Raw genomic sequence first — 19,403 nt, forward strand, 5'->3', positions numbered from 1 at the left:
AAGAGATAGGTAGGTGCAGGAGGTGCAGGGCACAGGCAGCACACTAAAGGTATGTAGGGACAGCTTCAGCAGCACAAAGGTGAGTGAGAGTTATGGGTAATGCTATAGAAGATGTTTGGAAGGCAGCTAGAGGCTGAGGCATATATCACTGCCTGATATCCAGCAGATTCCTCTTCAGCCACGTGCTCTGCCCCGTCTCTTCTCCAAGCCCGTCACTTCTGTTTAGCAGCGTCTCCTACCTCGGTGAATAGTAAAAGCCACACCACTAGGCAGACTCAGGTGACAAGGTCGTCAGCAGTAGCAGTGACTCAATCCTTGCCCAAGAGAAACATCCTGAGGCTTTCAGTAGGTGGATGGAAGGGGTTTATTTATTCCTCTAAGTTTAGGGGCTTTCCGGTGAGTCATAGCACCACTCTTTCATCCCCAGCTTTCTACCCCACTCAGCTCCATGCTCATTGCCAGACAGTTCTCCCCGACTCCACACAGATCTGAGTCCAACCATTATGCTGGCCACAGTCCCCTGAATTCCACAGGTACCCAGCCCCAAGATCCCCACACCAACCCATGGCCAACCTTGTTTCAGCTCACACTCCTTCTGTCCCTACCACCCACACATTTTCCCCAAGCCCAGCAGAGTCACACTGACCCCAGCTTGAGTATCTTTGTGCGAACATCAGCTGCAAAACCCACCATCTCAACGCCTCAAGGCTTTCTCCTCCAGATCCCATGTTCTGACATCTCCATCAGCTGGCTTTGAGCCTAATGCCTTCCAAACGGCCCTTGAGCCCCGTTACTCCCAGCTACAAAATGCTCAGGTTGAAACTCCATCTCCACAAAAACAAACCCTAGCAACTCTGCATCAAGTCCACATGAAACTGAGGAAATACAAAAAGAGCAGTCAGTGATGCTTTGCTTAGACTTAAAAGACCAAACAACTGAAGCACGCACAATAAAATAGGCCTTTCACATGAAGAGCTGGGTGAATTATTTATGGCAAGTAATTTGCTCATTTAACTTAGCCATTTTTTCTGTTCACAGAATGTCCATGTGTAGATTGCAATTGTCTTGAATTTGTCAATATTTGTTGTTGAGTTCTTTTGCTTTATGACTTGATCATGAACAGTCTTTGCTGTGAGTTTGCAACACAAATTCAGGATGTCTGGGTTAGCTGTGATTGATGACGAGTCATGTGGTTTTGTTTCTGCCCTCTGAATGGGTGAACGTAACTTCTATATTCAGGTTGCTGGGGCAAATAATTCACACATCAATTTACAATTTGTTTTACGCAAGTGTTTGCACGACTGGATCGCTGAAATCTTTGGGGAAAGCAAAATACAATAGGGCTGCAGATGTGGCCAGAGATAACTGATGTTTTAATTCACACAAATATTTGTGGAAAATATTTGTAGATATTGGCCCGGTTTTATTCAGGGGCCTTACATACTGTGACAATGATTTCAATCCACCTCTCCAACACAGCTACACTGACTCTCACCACAGTGTCCTCAGCCCCTACCGGTGTACACTTTCCAGTTCCAGGTTCCCAGGCCCCAGCATCCTATCTTCTATGCTTTGCTCCCTGATCCTGGTAACACTGCCTGTAGCTCCAACTTCCCCATGTTGACCCTACTCTTGTTATCGGAGACCCACATTATTGGCCTTGATATGACTCAGGCCCACACCCTTGAGACTACATCCATCACCTCAGCCTCACATCGCCACCACAGTCCCAACACCTCCACACTGACCCTTGCATGGCCACCCCTTGCTCTGACTCTCGCACTGACCATCTTGAGCCCAACCTGTCACTACCATATCCTTTGCAGCTATGACATCCCCACACAGACCCTGTTCCAGACATACCAATCTTGAGCGTACCCTTGTTGAGCCTGACTCCAACATCAAAACCCAAAACTGGAGCATTGGTCCCTTGTCCTGTTTCCTGAAGCTCTCCGTCTTTCCAGGACAGAGGTTAGTCATTCCTTCTTCCATTCTATTCTCCACAGTAAACTTCATGAACTGGGCCAAATATCAGTTTTTCCCCATGTATCTCCTTCCACTCAATTCCTCCGGTGCCCTCAGTGAGGTGGGAGATTCACTCCTTCCTGCATATTCTCTTTCCCCTTTGCTCTTGCAATTCCCTTGGTTGTCTGAGACACAGAAGTTGATCTCTCCTCTGCCCACTATCCCTTGCTCCTTCAATGTCTCTTACTGGTTGGGACAGGCATTGGGTATTTTTCCAGTACTCATGCAGAGTGATTACAGGCTCCACATTTCTCCAGTTGATGCACGTCTGGCTGGAGGGAACCTCATCAAACTGACCCTATCCCCGACCCCAGCCTGACATGCAAGGTCTGTCACATTTCCCCTATAAACATTGCCAGATTTGGATTTGATCTCAGAGACCAGGGAAAAGAGCAAATCCAGGCTTCACTGACAAACAGCTCCAGGGGAGGAGTTATGTGAGGCTGTGACAGAAGAATGAGAGAAACTCCCCCAAGGAGGAAAAAAAAAAAAAACTCCAAGTCAGAATGAGAAGAGCCAGTGTCTGTGAATGTTACATTGCAGCAACCCCAGCAGAGCCAGGACTAAGCTGCCAGTGCTTAGCCAGGGGCCATCCTGCAAGGGGAATACACCTTGGATGGAGCTACACCCTTGGACTTTCAGAGCAGCCTGGCTGGGAATCGGGACTCGATGACCCGCTCAAGAGCATTTCTTGGAAAGGACTGGGAAACCTTAACTGCGAGTGAGCAGCTTCCCTCCCACCCCCCTTGTTGTTCTGGGTCAAGAACCATGAGCCTGTGGCCAAGAGGACAGGATTCGCAAGGCAAGATGACAACAGTAGGAGGAAACAACGTTCTAACTGTGGAGGAAAGATGGGCCCTTAGGATAAAGGGGAGGATGGGCTGTGAACACAGCCCTCTAACAGCTCCTCCTCAGCACTCCACCTCAGTTCTGAAAGTTCTGGCACTCCCTAAATACAAAACAGCACAGCCCCAGGACCCTGTACCTGATGAGCCTGGAGCACAGTCCACCAGATGGAAAAAACTACTTGATAAAACAGGCATAGTTGACAGCTGTCCATTAAGGCAAGGAACCAGATATCTGCTCAGGTTGTGGGAGAGGTGACTGACAATGCAGGGGGAGCCAGGTCCTCAGGAGTGACAGTGAGAAGAATGGAAATTCTCTCTGCTGCCAGTAGGGGACTCATCACAGTGGAGGTCCAAGCACAGAGGGACAGGAAGGCAGGACAGCAACTGGAAGCAGTTCCCACCTGAATGTTTTAGGTGTGGTGCTGAAAGCAGAGCCCTCAGCCTTGAGCAAAGACAAAGTTAAACTGCACAGAGACTAGAAATGAAGTGTTTCCCCCTGTTGTCAGCACCTGCATCAGGCTTGGGGTTTCTCTTGAGAGACAGTTCCTAATTGGGATAGATTACACATTTCTTGCTGGAGCCTGCCCAGCACCCAGTTTGATATTTTACAGCTTAACCCCTTTTGTACTCCCCAAACACAGTACCTTCTCCCTTTCCCTATTCCTTTCAACTTCAACAACATTGTGCCTTCTGCCATTCTTGTCTATAGGGTCAATCCTGCCCAAGATATGAATTGTACAAAGGAACCTTAGCCAAAGGAGTCAATGGATATAACAGAGCAAATTCATCCCTTGATGTCAGTGAAATTATACTAGGACGAATTTGGCCAAATAGTATATTAATCTATCATCATTTATCTAAAAGATGTCTTTTCTGAATGTTTGAGACCCTCAGATTAATTAATGTCTTGAAGAATCTGCTCTGACCTCCCTGTCTCAGGGTGTTCAACCATTTATTACAGAGCAGCAGGGAAGGTTCCATTGTTGAACTTGAAGGCAAACTTCTCATAGTAAGCTCAGTTTTTAAATTCCCACTAGCTTCTGCAAGAGAAGCTGATATTTCTGACATTTTACATGCTGCAGCTTATTCCAGGGTAGAATGTTTCTGGGAAGTGTGGTGAAAATCAGGAGTTTTAACATTTTTAAATTTTACTGGAAGCTCCCTTTTGAAAATGTGTGCAACCATTTTCAGCTCATCTCTCCGAAATGATTTGATCTAAAAACTCCAGATTTGTTTTTTTCCTTTCATTAACCTTGCTGAGAAGAAATGCCACTTGGTTTTCTGGGACAGTTAGTGGGGCAATGACAAAGACAGATAACATAAACAACCTGCGATATTTCATACTAAAGTGAGCAGCGAAAGAGTTTAACGAGGTGCTCAGTGAAACAGGGTTATGAAAATGAGCCACTGGACAGCTGACAGGGGAGCTTGGAGAAGAAAAAGAAGCACTTGCTCAGCCATGCAAGCAAATAGGAAAAAGGAGATTGAAGGATTATGTACTGTTGAAACGAACTTGGTATGTTCAGGACTATTTGATTTTTATCCTGGAGAATTTCTAGCTGTCCTGGTTTGGCTGGGACTGTCCTGGGTTTTAAAAATCCACTCTGGGAACTGAGAGTCCTGCACAGTTGGAGGAAGCGGTAGAGTTGCAGGGAGACAGCAAGGTTTCTTGCTCAGCAGGCAGCCCCTCTGCTGCCCTGCTCACTGCTCTCCCCTCTGAATGCAAGCCACAGAACTGCGACAGGAGTAGAGAACAAAACCCATGGGGAAGAGGTGATGGCAGATCAATCCTTCAAAGGGAGGAATGTAAGTTTGACTGTGATCACAGAAGGCACAGGAAACCCAATATGGGCCCCAGACTCTTCCCTCACACATCCCATGCCCCCAGCTGCCCCAGGCTCCCCCCCAGCCCACCTAGCTACCCCAAGCTCCCTCATGCACAGACTTGCTGAGCATCCACAGCCTCCCTGCCACGACAAACCCTCAAGCCACCTAACTCTCAGGCATCCCTTCTCCATGCCACTACCAACCTCCCCAGCTGGGTCACGTTTACACTAGGAAAACAAGCTGACATGTTTTAAAATACTAAAGCAGATAGGACAGAATGTCTCTGAAACGCATTTGCTGAATATAATCAAACCAAAGTTCCTCCAGCTAACAAACATTAAATCATGTCTACATTAGTGCTCAAAATGTGTGTTGAAACAAGTTAGCCATCATGTTTTAAACACAACCTGTTTTCTTACTCTAGGCCTGGCCTGTGGGAAGAGGAAAAGGGGAAGCAGATGAATCCCTATAGCTAGCTAGTTAGATTACACATTTCCACTCTCAGGCAATACATCTTTCCCTGAATGGGATGCATTTTTCTTCACTAACCTATAGGAAGCAGCTACCTTATAAATCACCAATCAGCACTGTAAGCATTCTTCTAATTAGATTCTCCAGCTTTCATTCAGTGACAAACATTCACCCATCTCCATTTTATAGCCTGTTTATTAAGAACTATTTGCGGTGTTGTTGTAGCGCATTGGTCCCAGGATATTAGCGAGACAAGGTGGGTGAGGTAATATCTTTTATTGGACCAACTTGTGTTGGTGAGAGGGAGAAACTTTTGAGCTTACACAGAGCTCTTCTTCAGTCATTAAGAGCTATGGCAGGCTTTTCCTGGTGTAGACAGAAAGGCGTTCCCAGATAAAAATCACATGGATTTCCCCTTATCTCCCATCCCCAAGGTATTAATCCTCCATAGATCATGCCACAGGTGGCAAAGACCCACTTGGAAAAATATTTCAAATATGAAAAGATCCATCATGTAGCAGAAGCACATTACTAGTAAAACTGTAGGAGAAGCCATCGAATCAGTGAGAGCCTTTAGTTCTAAAGTTCTTTGACTAACTCAACACAGTACTAAAAATAATTACATCTTATTCACAGCAGCTGGAGGTGGCTGGCTCCTGCCTCGACATCTCCTACTTAGATGTATTACATCCAACTCACTAAAAGCAGAGATTCCTGGAAAGCTTGTCTCAGAGAAATGACTCAGTGCACACCCCAGAAAAATCAGCACCCCTTAGCCAATAGAAGATGTTGTGACCTTGGAAGCAGACAAGAATCTCTGCAATTGTCCCTCTTCTGGAATAAAAGAGCTACATCCTATCTTGAATTGCACAGATGTTTTGCCTAACTGCAGTGCATCTCCTGCACTGGAGATCTGAAATGGTTCTCACACATGCTACATCAGTATTATGTTAGAGACAAGAATTCTACCTAGAGATGTTGCCCCTCCCCACACCAAACCTCAACAAGTCCCTCTGCTGACTCAATAGTTTAGAGCCAGGTGGCCTCTTTCTCCTTCTGAGTCCTGTATGCACTAGTGATACCAGAACCAAGTGATCAGCTAGGAAATGTGAGAATGGATGGTGAAAACTGAACAACTAAACAAGGTTCTCATTTGACCAAGAGACTGAAAACTGGACCTAGCAAGGAGTTGTCACTACTGAATTTACTCAGCAACACTCCCTACATCCCAAATACACAAAACAAAGGCAAGCTGGGGGGGAGGGGAAGAGCAAGGGGAGAGAAAGCAGGAGAAATTATTTATTTGAAATCTTGAGGACCTCTCCTCGGAATAAAGGGCCGTCCATAGGGGAGGTGCAGGGTCCAGGGCAGAAGTGATGGATTTGTCTCTTCTGGGACCGACCGTGCCGGCTAATCACACCTCCTATGGGGCCCCCAGAAGTGCCTGGAGTACTCACCCCAATTCACCCTATCCAAAGGATGGCTCTGATCTGGGAGGTAGCGAAGGAAGATAGGAGCACAATTCTTGCTCACTACAACACAGTGGCATCTTCTTGAGCATGTTTGTGACCTGGGACCAGCAGAGGGCACTGCATTACCAAGTTATGAGAGGTACAGAGGAAAAGCTCCTGCCAGCCTGGCAGCTTCTAACAGAGAGAGAAAATGAGCCAAGTCAGAGTAAGAACTGGACTCTGAGAAGTCAGAAACATAGATTAGGGTCGCAAACTATGTCAGTAGTGCAGAGGGCTCCAAGCTGATGAACCTGGGAACATCATGTAAGTCAAGCCCCAATCTGTAGGCATCTCTCAGAACCATTCCTGAGTCAAGAAGAATCCCTGCAGATGCCACAATTGCTGGGCACATCATCTCAACAGGCTCTGGGCCTAAAGTCTATTCCAGCCCTGATAGCCCTTTCTACATGTAAGGCCCTCCGCAGTCCTACCTCCTTCAGATATATGTCAGTGCTGGGCTGTCCAACATGAGAAATGTCCCATTATCCTCCCTACGCCATCCCCATCTCAAAAACTCCACCAAATCATCAGACCCTTGTTTCTAGCAGGAAAGCCATTCTGACAAAGGATGGGGCAATCTCAAAGCAGAAGGCTGGCAATTTCCATTCTGTAGCCCCAACTATCCAACAGATTTTCATGAAGAAGAAAACCAAGCCAGGAGACACGAAAGAAACACCAGGTCTCAACCTCAGAAAGGCTGCCTTTACCCATATTTATTTCCAGTTTAATCTGAATGGTCAGGAAATGGTCACAAGGGGGACAAAAAAAAAATCTCATCTCTCACTTTATCTCCATCTTCCAGTCTGCGGGATTCTAGGCATCAGGGTGTTTCCGAACTAAAAGAAACCCCACAGGGGATAAGCAAGTTGCCATACCCAAGGCCCTCACACTAATGAATGAAAGGTTTCCACCTTCTCTCTGTACAGTCGGTGGAATGAGTTTGCCAGTATGTGGAAAGGGGCTTCGATGTTCTCCATCTCCTTCTGTAAAGAGAGAAGAGAGGATGTGAAAAACGGATGGAGGAAGCATTGACCTATTTCTACTCTTAACTGCTCGATAAAAAAACCCCACATTTATACTGGGATTAAATGATAAAGGATTGTAACAGAGCCCCCAAAAGAGAATTCGCCCACTTCCACAGATGGAGAAGAGAGAAGACACTCACCACTGACGTCTCACAGTATTGCAGGCCATGGATGTCAGCCCACTCCTTTGCCCATTTCTGCTCCACAACTCGTCGACCAATCAGGTCTGTTTTATTCCCCACTAAAACACCTACAAAAATGTGAAACAAGGGAAAAGAAAAAAGAAATGCTGAATTGTTAGCAATAACTACTGGAAAACCTGGTGGGTGAGTTAGAAAACAGGGGAGGAAAAAAATTGGATTGCTAGACTATGGCTGCTTAAAGAAGGTGCCAGAAAGAACAGCAAGGAAATCACCTGGAATATGCAAAGGATATGCACTTCCCTGGTCTGTCTTACTAACAGACTGGGTGAGTTGGAGGAAGTCATGCCTGGCTTGGATTTAAGATAATTCTTCCCATTGAGCTGTGGCACAAAACATGAGAATGGGTGCGAAGAATCTCACCATCTCCTACCTGGAAGGTGCATTCCAAGTGTTTGTGCCCTCAGCTTCTCCAGCCACTTGGCACAGTTGTTGAAAGACTGTTCATTGGTGACATCATACACAATACACAGGACATTGGGCTGCTCCCACTGTACATCAAGAGGGAGATATTGTCAGCTCTAATGAAACTGATGTGGCCAATTGTCAACACATCCCCAAAGAAGAAGTGTCAGTACGGAAATACATTCCAGGACAAAAATAAAAGGAGTCTGATATAATGGGACCTCATGCTCAATTAGCTGACCCTATGCATAAAAATTAGATGACACAATGGAAAGGTCTCTAATGTAGGGGGACAGGGACACACTTGCTGGAGTATGAAAAGTCAAGGGCAGTTCTATGTTCCATCAGAAGGCAGAGTCTCCGTGGAACAGAAAGATCAGGCTGAAGGCAAAAATCTGTTCCATTTTGCCAATTCTAGTGTAAGTTCCTCTAAAAAAGCCCATAAAAAACCAAACACATCCACACAGTTATCTCAGTTTAGTATTCCCATTTCTTTTTAAGAGCCAAAGGAGCTTCCTCTGGGACCCCACCTCCCTTCTTTTGGAACAGATTCCCTACAGTATTGTTCCAAGTTTCAGAAAGTAAAGGAACAGGGGTCATAGGTAACTGAGAGGAGTTTCTCCCACTTCCACTCAGGCCAAGGCTTGCTACATCTGCCAGACTGGGTACTTCAGATCCTTTTCACAGCAAAAGCACCTCTTTAGGAACAAGAAGACTATTACATGATACTTGCCAGTTTCTCCATCATCTCAGAAAATAGTTCTTTGCCTGCTGAGTCAAAAAGGAAGAGTTCCTGAAAGCAGAAAGAAGGTTTTTACATGGAAGACCATGAAAAGGATCTGGGGGTTATAGTGGATCACAAACAGAACATGAGTCAGTAGTGTGATGCAGTTGAAAAAAAAAGGCTAATTTCACTCAGAGGTGTATTAACAGGAATGCTGTTTGTAAGACATAAGAAGTAGCTGTCCCACTCTACTCGGTACAGTGAGGCCTCAGCTGCAGTATTGTGTCCAGAGAAGAGCAACAAAGATAACAACCGATTTAGAAAACCTGACTATGAAGAAAGGTTAAAGAAACTGGACATGTTTAGTCTTGAGAAAAGAAGACTGAGGGGAGACCTGATAACTGTCTTCCAATATATTAAGGGCTGTTATAAAGCGGATGGTGATCAATTGTTCTCCATGTCCACTGAAGGTAGGACAAGAAGCAATCGGCTTAATCTGCAGGAAGGGAGATTTAGGTTAGATATTAAGAAAAACTTGCTTACCTACCCTTGTAATTAGAAGCAGAACAAGCTTCCAAGGGAGGCTGTAGAATCCTCATCATTGGACATTTTTAAGAACAGATTGGACCAACGCCTGTCAGGGATGGTCTAGACTCTAAATTAATGTGGTCCTGCCACAGCACAGAGAATTAACTTGACCTCTTGAGGTTCCTTCCAGTCCTACATTTCTATGATTCTATGTGGGGAAAGGTTTGGGAGGTATACACTAGAAGCTGTCACACTAGAAGCTGTCACACTTGCTTCTTGTACAACCACAGCAACATAGCCTCATGCCTCAGTGGCTAAGCTCACAGCCTCCACAGTGCGCCTAGCCCAGAGGGCAAGTGAAAAGCAGTAGCTGGATTTCCTGCATAAACAGTGAAAAGGTCTACTCCACAGTGCACCAGGCCTGGTCTCCACTTCGAGCACCAACTAGATCTGTGGAACAAGAGACTCGGATGCTAACCTGAGTATACCTATATCTTAATGGTAGTGCAGAGCATTAACACAGTCTGGATAGGGCCCAGTCTCCACTGTTCTATGGAATTGGAATTATACCTGAGTATCCTACATGGCAGTGCAGGGCCCTAACTGGATTGGTGAGAGCTTCAGTTTAAAAAGTCATGTTGCAGTTCAATATGTAAACATGTATGTTTTAAAAATAAGTTATCACTGGAAAAGTCAGCTATTGTGCATAATTATTTTAATTCCTTATGTAAGCACATGATCAGTGTATCAGGTTTCCAACTTAATATCCAGGTAAACCTCTGGTGAGTCCATCCAAGGGAATGAGACATATCAGACATCTACGTAATAGATGGAGTTTGTGCTCTGAAGAGCTCCTTCTGTTCCTATTTGTGACACAGTAGGGCTCACCACACTATCACTTGTCTCTGGAACAGATATAGTCTTCACCAACAGTTCCACGCCCGTTGTCTGTCAAGCAGAATCAGGAAAACATTGATCAGCAGGGATTGTAGAGGCCTGTCCACTTACACAGTATGTTCTAGGGTGCAGCAATCACCGTAGATCACCAGAATACCATCAAACTGAGACTGTGAAGAACCAACTTCACAATAACACTTCCTAAAGTCCTAATGCCAAACTTTCTTACATGTTGTATGCAGTATTTTTGTAGTTGTGTTGGTCCCAGGATATTAGACAGACAGGGTGGGTGAGGTAATATCGTCTATTACACCAACTTCTGGTAGTGAGACAAACAAGCTCTTGAGCTTATACAGAGCTCTTCTTCAGGACCTTGTCTCTCTAAACTTTCTTACAATCAAAGATACTGTTAACCCCTAGAGACTTGCTCACATGAGGAAAGGCGATGGAAAAGAACTAGCCTCTGGAGATTTGCTCACATACCACGATATTAGTTGACAACTTCAGCTCTAGAGCTGGATCAATACTCACTGATTTCTCTCTGCTTGGCTGCACCAAAACATCCCCCTGAATCCTCTGCACTGACCATGTGATCCTTCACATGTGCTTTGCTGCAGCTGGCACATAGGATTCTGGGGCCTCTTTTTATGCCTCTTCCACTTTCTCTCTCCCTCCCCAAGACACTTTCCATTTTTGTCTCTATTTCTATTCTCCAGTTTTCCTTTTGGTCTTTATTTCAATGTATAACATGGAAGACAGCACTTATTTTCCATCCTGCTTCTGTACACCTATCACCATTAATATTTTTTATATGGAAGGGCTGCAAATCGCACCCTCTTCCTCTTGGAATGGTTTCTGTAGATTTCAATAGCTTGGGGCCATGGAGCATATTTTTGTGTTTGTACGGTGAAGAGCATACATTCCACACTCAGATATTCTGCTCGGAGTAAGACGCTTCCTCCTGCAGCAAATCATTTTCCCTTGGAGCTCCCTGAAAATAGGAAATTGTCTAAGATCCCGCTAGCTTGTGAAAATTCTAATACAGAAGGAAACTATTGTAATTAGTTTACTCTGTGTTAAACTTTGAAGCCAACACCATAGGTATATGGAAATCTACTATGATGCTAGTCAGCTTCTCTTTACAGCCTGGTGTCTAAGTATTTTGAAAGAAAACCCTATTAGACACCCCCTTTAATGCATCAGTGTAAAGGTCTGTCAATAGCTAAAACTAGCCCTCAATAATTCATCCTGCTTGGAGTTTCCTATTCCTCATTCATGGAGTTTTAGAGAAGTCACTCGATGGCAGACTAAGCCTGGTGTCGTCCCTCAATCCCTGTTCTGGATGTTTCATCCCACAAAGCTTACCAGTGTGTAGTTTTTCTGGAAATGAGCTCCATCATTGCAGAACATCTGGGCCAGGGCACTCTTCCCCACTGCTGAGTCACCTGCATGACCAAAGTGCTTTGTTTAGTTTTGGATGGACAATCTCATTTCCCCTCCCCTCAATCCTGTTCCCACCAAATCCCCAAAAGTGCTTTTTGTTACCTTCATTTGCCATTTTACTCATACCAAGGCAAGAAAGCCAGAAAAATCAATAGGATAATTGTCTAAGGTCTGGTCTACACTGGGGGTGAGGGAGTGAGACTCGATCTAAAATATGCAACTTCAGCTACGAGAATAGCGTAGCTGAAGTTGATGTATCTTAGATCGACTTAGAATCACGTACTTCGCGTCCTTGCGGCGCGGGATCGACGGCTGCCACTCCCCCGTCGACTCCGCTTTCACCTCTCGCTCTGGTGGAGTTCCAGAGTCAACAGGGAGCCCGTTCGCAGATCAATTTATTGCGTCTAGATGAGACGCGATACATCAATCCCCAATAGATCGATCACTACCCGCCGGATCGGTGGGTAATGTAGACATACCCTAAATGGTGAAATGACTGTTGCTATTGCATGTGCAGAACTAGCTTTAGGCGTCTACAATATCCATGGCTGAGAGGTCCCTAAACATCAGGGCAGACTTGCCATTTGTTCTAAAATTCACAGGTCAGCCCTGTATCCTTTCTAGCATGGACAATTAAAGATTCCCAAACCTACTCAGGCATACCTCAATGTGAAGACAAAACACTGTGGAATAGGAGGGGAGAAGGGGCTGTGATAGTAGACCTTCCTCTCTCAAGATTACATATCTTCCAAAATCCAAATGTGTTTGTGGGATGATCAGGTCATTCATGCTACTGGAATAGCAAGAGGGTGGCAGTGTTCTCCTATGAACCCTCCCACATTTAGCAGGTGTTGCCCCTGCTGGGAGATGCTAAGCAACTCCTGCTGCAGGTGGCTTCTTAGCTCAATCCTGGACATAAGGGAAGTGAGTGTCAATCTCTAGAGCAAAAAGGCCTGCTGATTCATACCCATAAAAACCAGGTGCAGGGAGAGTAAGGGAGACGGCTTTTGCTGCTCCTATTTTGGGGATGCCACGTACTGATTTGACCCCCAAGAGTAGGCTACCCCCCAGGGTTGCCCTAATTTAGGCTCCTGCTGCAATAGTCCCTATGGGCCAGAGCAGTGGCACAGAATTGCTGGATCTTAAGAATGTACAGGCTACTCCCTGGAATACTCCCTACAACAGGACCTCCTGTGAAGCTGGCATAGAGCTGTCCTGATGTTCCCACAGGATATACTCATAATGCTTCTTCACACCCTGTCTCAAACTGCAGAAAGTTCTTTTGTTTCCACCTCTCAGTGCAAATTTTTATCTAATTTGGTGTCTTATTTCAGACTGATTGCCCCATTAGTGAGACAAGGTACGTGAGATAATAGCTTTTATTGTACCAGCTTCTGATGGTGAGAGACAAGCTTTCCAGCTTACACAGAAGTCTTCTTCAGGACCTGAAGAAGAGCTCTGTATATGCACCAAAGCTTGTCTCTTTCACCCTGGGCTCAGCTGACACAAGTCTTAGGAAAAATTAAGCCTGAATTTAATGCAACTGGAAAAATAAACTATGTACATTGATTTGTTGCTCTGTCCTTTGAGTACTAATTCTATTTCAGGTATTGAAGCAGGATTATAGGATCGTTTAACAGCAGTGTTGGGAAAATAAATTGTTTTGTGAGGGTACAAAAGGAACAGAAGCTGGTCCAATAAGATATTACCTCACCCATCTTGTCTTGCTAATATCCTGAGACCAACAACAACACTGCATGCCCGCCAAAGGTTGGTCCTGGCAGAAGTCACCAAAGTCGGAGACCTCCTGGACTGCGACAGAGGAGACTGGCTGGATCCCCTGATGCTCGCTCAGCACACGAGGCCCTCCGCGCCTCGTACTCCCCAGCGTGTATTTCAGGAGGTGACGGTTGCTTTGCCGCCAGCTACTCAGGTCTTCCTTGATTGGGTCCTGTGAGACGGCACACCCCGCCCACCCTCCACCCCAGCCCCTGCCCCTGCCCCTTTACCGTGAGCCAGCTGCATGACTTGCAACCAATTCGTTTCCAGACCACGCCAAGGAAACATTTATACATGCTCATGCTCCACACCCTTCACTTCCTCACCCTCATGTCCCGCCTCAACACAAAGTGGCGGGACCTCCTGCCACCTTTTGAGGGTGAGGCACCCCGGTGGGCCAGCCTATACTCTACCCTGGTCCCAAGGCCTGCCGGGGATATCAGTTGGCGACTCCTTCACGGGGCCGTGAGCACGGGCGTGTATTTGGCACAGTTTATCCCTGTCCCAGACATCTCCCCCTTCTGCGGTGTGAGGAAGACCCTGGCGCATATTTACTTGGAGCGTGCCAGCTTGCAGCCCTTATTCCGACTCCTCAGAAATATTTTGTTACATTTCTGGCTGCACTTTTCCCCTCACCTCCCCATCCATGCACTCCCCATCTGTGGCCCCACAAAGCCACGGGACCTACTGGTCGACCTCCTCCTGACCTTTGCTGAAAAGGCCATCTATAAAACCAGGGAGTGAAGGTTGGCTGATGGAGATTCCTGTAACTGTGGGGCCTATTTCCGATCCTCTGTCCATTCACGCATCTGGTCAGAGTTCCTCTGGGTGGCGTCTGCTGGCTCCCTTGATGCCTCTGAGGAGCGGTGGGCACTGTCCGGGGTTCTCTGCTCAGTGTCCCTGTCAGGTTGCCTTCGTTTGACTCTTTGACTGCACTCCTGTCCCTGTTATTTCATTAGTTGTCCCCCGGAATCACTTGGTTTCCAGGTTCTGTGGATCCTCCTCTTAGGCTGCGGGGAGGTCCTTTAGTAGTGGGTGGGCTCTGCCTGCCCACTTCCTGGATCCCAATAGGATTAGTGACTTTCTTCTCTTCCTTTGCTCCATTCTTTCCCTTCACTCCAGTTCATATTTTTTATTACAGTAATTTAACATTCTCTGCCTTTTTCCATTAGTTTGGTCCTGACTTCCCACCATTGCTCCCTATGCTATTCCTAATGTTACTAATTCCATTGCCCTCCAGTACTTTCCCTATTGCTCTAAAAAAAAATAATAAATCAAATACTGTTTACCACCTTCTTTAAATACACTCCCTTGTCTAATTACTGCCCTATCCTTAACCTTCCCCTTTTCTCAGCAATTAGCTCACAACAATATTCTTGACTGTAAATCTTCCCGGGAAATAACAAAGGAATCATTGTACATCATATAGTTAATCTCCTTTCTGCTAATGAACACTCTTTCTCTTCTTGTTCTCCTTGACCTCTGTGCAACTCTCAGCAATGTGAGCCACTCTCTCCTTCGGATGAGTAGGTACATGTGAGTTTTTTGTTCCCTCCTCTGATGTTTATGCTCCCACCTAATTGTGTTCTTTCTCCTCCTTTAATTTGTTGTGGCTCCTCTTCTGTGTTAAGACTCTTCCTCTTTGGAGGTTCCTGAAGCCAGCAGGGAAGTGAGACTCTTTCATTTTACCTAGCCCCTTTCATAATGGGTATAAAGTGAGGGATCATGGGGGGTGTTCCCCCCCCAAAAAACAAAAATACAAAAAAACTGCAAGCCTCAGCAGGCATGGAATTTACTCCCCATGCACAACCATGTTGGCCTGGCTAGGGCTGCCCTCCCTCCAAATAGAAGTGAATCTACACCTATGCCTTTCAGTCATCTTATCTCTACATTTGATGTCTTGCTTCTGTAATGCTTGATAGCATTCAACTGTACATACATCTTAACATTCCACAGCCTGTCATGGCCAAACAAACTTGCAGCTTCACCTCAGCTTCTTTCAGGTTAACTTGTGCTTCTCTTGAGCAAGAGCAGCCTCCTCGGACACATCTGCCTTTCTTTTACTTTTAAGCTGACTAACACCATACATTTTTTCTTGTTTGAAATCATGGAATCATCCTTATTCCCAACTTAATTTTCATTTTCAGTACTAATGGGAATGCTCCTGCTTATTTCATGAAGCTGGTCTTGGCTCCCTGCTCTGCTTCTCTCGCCTTTCCTGTCACATCATCTTTCCATTGCTGTGAAGAGAGCTCTCTCTTTGATCCTGCATCTTCCCCCCATCCCCCACTGGCTCTCCATCATATTTCATCTGAAAATATCCTCTTCCTCATCTGTATCTCGTAGTTCGTTACCCGCTGCTTTTTATAGAATGTAGTTAAATACAATTGTAACTGAAGTACAGTTGGCATGAAGGCTGCTGTACAAAATGAAGCAGTGTTGTTGAGGCACTCTGATCTAGTGGACAGGGCACTGGACAAGGAGTCAGGAAACCTGGGATCTGTTCATTGCTTTACTAGTGACCTGACATGTGACCTTGGGCAAATCACTTCCCCTCTCTGCACCCCATTTCACCTTATGCCTTGTCTATTTAGACAGCAAGTTGTTTGGGCCAGGGACTGTCTCCATTTGCATGCACGGCACCTATGCAATGCAGCCCTGATCTCAGCTAATGGGCACTTGGGCTGCTATCATAACATAAATAACAGCTAACACTAACACGGCGAAAGATCAGTGTAGGCTTGTCAAGACGGTCAATTGACTGGTCAAATAACAGCAACTCACTGCTCAGCTGATCACCTAGCATTTGGCCACTGTCAACTACTGTAGCAGGAGGTGGTGGTCTATCTTTTTCATTTGAGTGCTGGGGCAATTTTTTCTTTGCATTGTTATTTTAACTCTGAACTCTGCTGAGTAACTTCATTTTTGTGAGTAGGTCTAAGTATGTAGGGCTCCTGGAGATGGCAAAGTCTTGCTGTCTTTCATTACCGTTCTCATAAATCAGTGTTTTAAAACACTGGACCATTTTGGCCATTACTCAACCCCTCAGCTAACCCATTATTTTGGGTCAGGTAGAACAGCCAACCCCAGATGGACTTCAGCCATGCTTAATTTGTAATGAAAGAGGTGCTGTGGCTCAAGCAATTATTTTACATTTATGACTGATGTAGCAAACCGAGGGGTGCCAGGGCTCAATCCTGGCACAAATTAAGCACTGGACTACAGATGACAAGCTCACCTGTCAGGATGCATTTTGCAGCTAGTTTCACCATGCTCCGTGCTGCCACAAGGGGAACCGGGGACTGTTCCTGGGGAGTCACGGCGATGATGACTGGAGCCCTGTGGGGGAAAAGAGTCTTAAACAATCACCAAAGGACTGAACATGGGCAAGTCAGCAGCTGAGACCTGGATGAGGTGGGACTTGAAAGCCGCAGCTGGAGAGGGGGGCAGCGGGCCCTAAAGGGGCAGGGGGTGCAGAGAGGGGAAGGTAGATCTTGCGGGGAGTGGAGTGCAGAGGGGGAAGGCGGGATCCAAGGGGAGGGGGGTGGAGAGGGGGAAGGCAGGTCTCTGGGGGGTGCAGAGGGGGAGGGCAGGCGGGCTCCAAGGGGAGTGGAGTGTAGAGGGGGAGTGGGGTGTGGGGGAGAGGGCGGGCAGGCTCTGAGGGGAGTAGGGTGCAGAGGGGGAGGCGGTCCCTGGGGGGGTGCGGGGGGAGAGGAGGGAGGGCGGGCAGGCTCTGAGGGGAGTAGGGTGCAGAGGGGGAGGCGGTCCCTGGGGGGGTGCGGGGGGAGAGGAGGGAGGGCGGGCAGGCTCTGAGGGGAGTAGGGTGCAGAGGAGGAGGCGGAGGGGAGGGCGGGCTCGGAGGGGAGAGGGGTGCAGAGGGGGAGGCGGGTTCCTGGAGGGTGCGGGGGGGAGGGCAGGCTCTGATGGGGAGGAGGCTGAAGGAGGGGGGCAGGCTCCGAGGGGAGTGGGGTGCAGAGGGGGCGCAGGCCCCACCGGCTATTCGAACTCGCGCAGCGTCGCAGGCTCCGCAGCCCTGTCCCACCACCGGCGCTTCCCTAGCAACGCTCCGTCTTCGCTCAGCCACCGCCCCCCTTCCCCTTCTGTGACACTCTATTGGCTGGTGGTGCTGTCCATCCACCGGTCTCTCGGGCTGCTATTGACTCCCTTCCTTTGGGCTCCACCTTTTGGGAACTCTACGTCCTCGATACTCTGAGGCCATTGGTTCAGGAATATACTTGTCATTGGGTACGGGTCTGTCAATCAAAAGAAATGCCCCGCCCATTGCAAGGGAAAAGCGGCCTGAGGCAGGCGACGAAGTTATTACCGCTGCAGTTCTGGCTGTGTGCGCGTGCCCTCAAGCTGTTTTACCCAGCAACTAATTACATTTCTGGACCCTCTTTTTGATTGGGCAGACCATGGCGGCCCGTACTATCTAGGCGGAATTATTCTATAGGGAAGCTTAGGGAAAAGCGCGACACCCAGAAAGATACGGACTGGCAGTACTCGCCAAAATGAGGCGCAACTTCCTGGCAGCGTTCTGGGGGAAAGAACAGGAAAAAAAAAACTACTTTAACTGCCTACGCCCTTCGGTACATAATGGGCTCTTCCACGCAGTTCGTTCGCTCAACTCCGGGTTAACTGAGTTAACCGCGCATGCGCACGATCCTCTTCCCTCTAACTTGGCCCCCTCCGGCCTTTGTTACCCGCGCGAGGGGTTGCGCGTGCGTTCCGCGGGTTCTTCAGCTGGCCTCGGCCTCGTGTGGGAGTGCAGCCCCATGGGGGGGCAGGCAGGGCTGTGCGAGCGGTGACAGCCAGCCCCAGGGGGAAAGCGGAGAAGCCTGTGTTTATATTGCTTTCCCTGGCTGGCTTCCTGCCCACCCCTGCACCCTCCAGTTCATGCCCTCCCATCGCTTTCACTGCCTGCTTAGCCAGTCTGTCTCTGTCTGTTAGCCAGTCTGTCTCTGTCTGTTGTCAGCTGCCCTGGCTTCCCTCCCTCCCTCACCTGTCTCCATCTCCTCCCACCCGTGTGCTGTTGCCGCTCACTGGCTTTGTGATGGTAAACATTTAAAAACCAGATGATGATCATGTAGCCATACGATAGGTCTCTTTCCATTCCACGGGTATTTCGTGAGGCTATTAAACACCAGCTATGAAAGTTACCTATTTTAAATCAGCAGGTCTGCACAACTTGCATCCAATGGTTTTAAAAACTGGCTGAGAAGCCTGCTTGACTGTTAATACTGATTTTCAATAGCTTTGGAAACACTGGGAAGTTCCAGAAGACTGGAAGGAAGCTAACGTTGTGCCAATATTTAAAAAAGATAAACAAGTTGGCCCAGGTTATGGAGAACGCCTTTAATGAAGCCAGGGAGGATCAGTAATGATGTCCATGAGATTTATTGATCATGTCTATAGTGCAGTAGAATCCACCCAGCGTTCATTGAAGTCTTGTATTGTCAATGGTAGTTTAAGACCTAAGTGGGCCCTATGATCCAAGCAGGTGCTCATGATTGTGCTTGCTGTTAGCTGTCCATAGTCTGAGTACAGCAGAACACTAATAACTGCTCCCTGCTCTGCAGTCTTCTATCTCCCTCTTTCTCTTCCTGAACATGTGGAGGAGAAAGAGAAAAGGAACCCAAGGAAAAAAACAAGTGGGGGAAGACAGGATTCCCGCATCCTCCCATCAGCCAACAAGGAGGCTGGTTGGATTGAGTCCCCAT

At 47.1% G+C, this 19,403-nt stretch overlaps 1 protein-coding gene across 2 annotated transcripts; it reads right to left on the bottom strand.

The window, feature by feature from the left end:
• Positions 1 to 7,361: 7,361 nt before the first annotated feature.
• On the bottom strand, positions 7,362 to 17,762 carry IFT27 (intraflagellar transport 27). 2 transcript variants are annotated; one of them, XM_030545549.1, is made up of 8 exons: positions 17,677 to 17,762; positions 16,922 to 17,022; positions 11,827 to 11,906; positions 10,453 to 10,512; positions 9,046 to 9,105; positions 8,281 to 8,398; positions 7,848 to 7,957; positions 7,363 to 7,665 (listed from the first exon to the last, which is right to left on the bottom strand). In XM_030545549.1, exons 2-8 carry the CDS (start codon positions 16,953 to 16,955, stop codon positions 7,567 to 7,569), a joined length of 561 nt encoding a protein of 186 aa, XP_030401409.1. In that variant the 5' UTR covers positions 16,956 to 17,022; positions 17,677 to 17,762; the 3' UTR covers positions 7,363 to 7,566. The 2 variants fall into 2 exon arrangements, with proteins under 2 accessions (XP_030401419.1, XP_030401409.1); XM_030545559.1 differs by lacking the exon at positions 10,453 to 10,512 and having other exon boundaries at positions 7,362 to 7,665.
• Between the last annotated feature and the right edge of the window lie 1,641 nt (positions 17,763 to 19,403).

The sequence above is a fragment of the Gopherus evgoodei genome, chromosome 1, assembly GCF_007399415.2.
Source record: "Gopherus evgoodei ecotype Sinaloan lineage chromosome 1, rGopEvg1_v1.p, whole genome shotgun sequence".
Classification (NCBI taxonomy): Eukaryota; Metazoa; Chordata; order Testudines; family Testudinidae; genus Gopherus; species Gopherus evgoodei.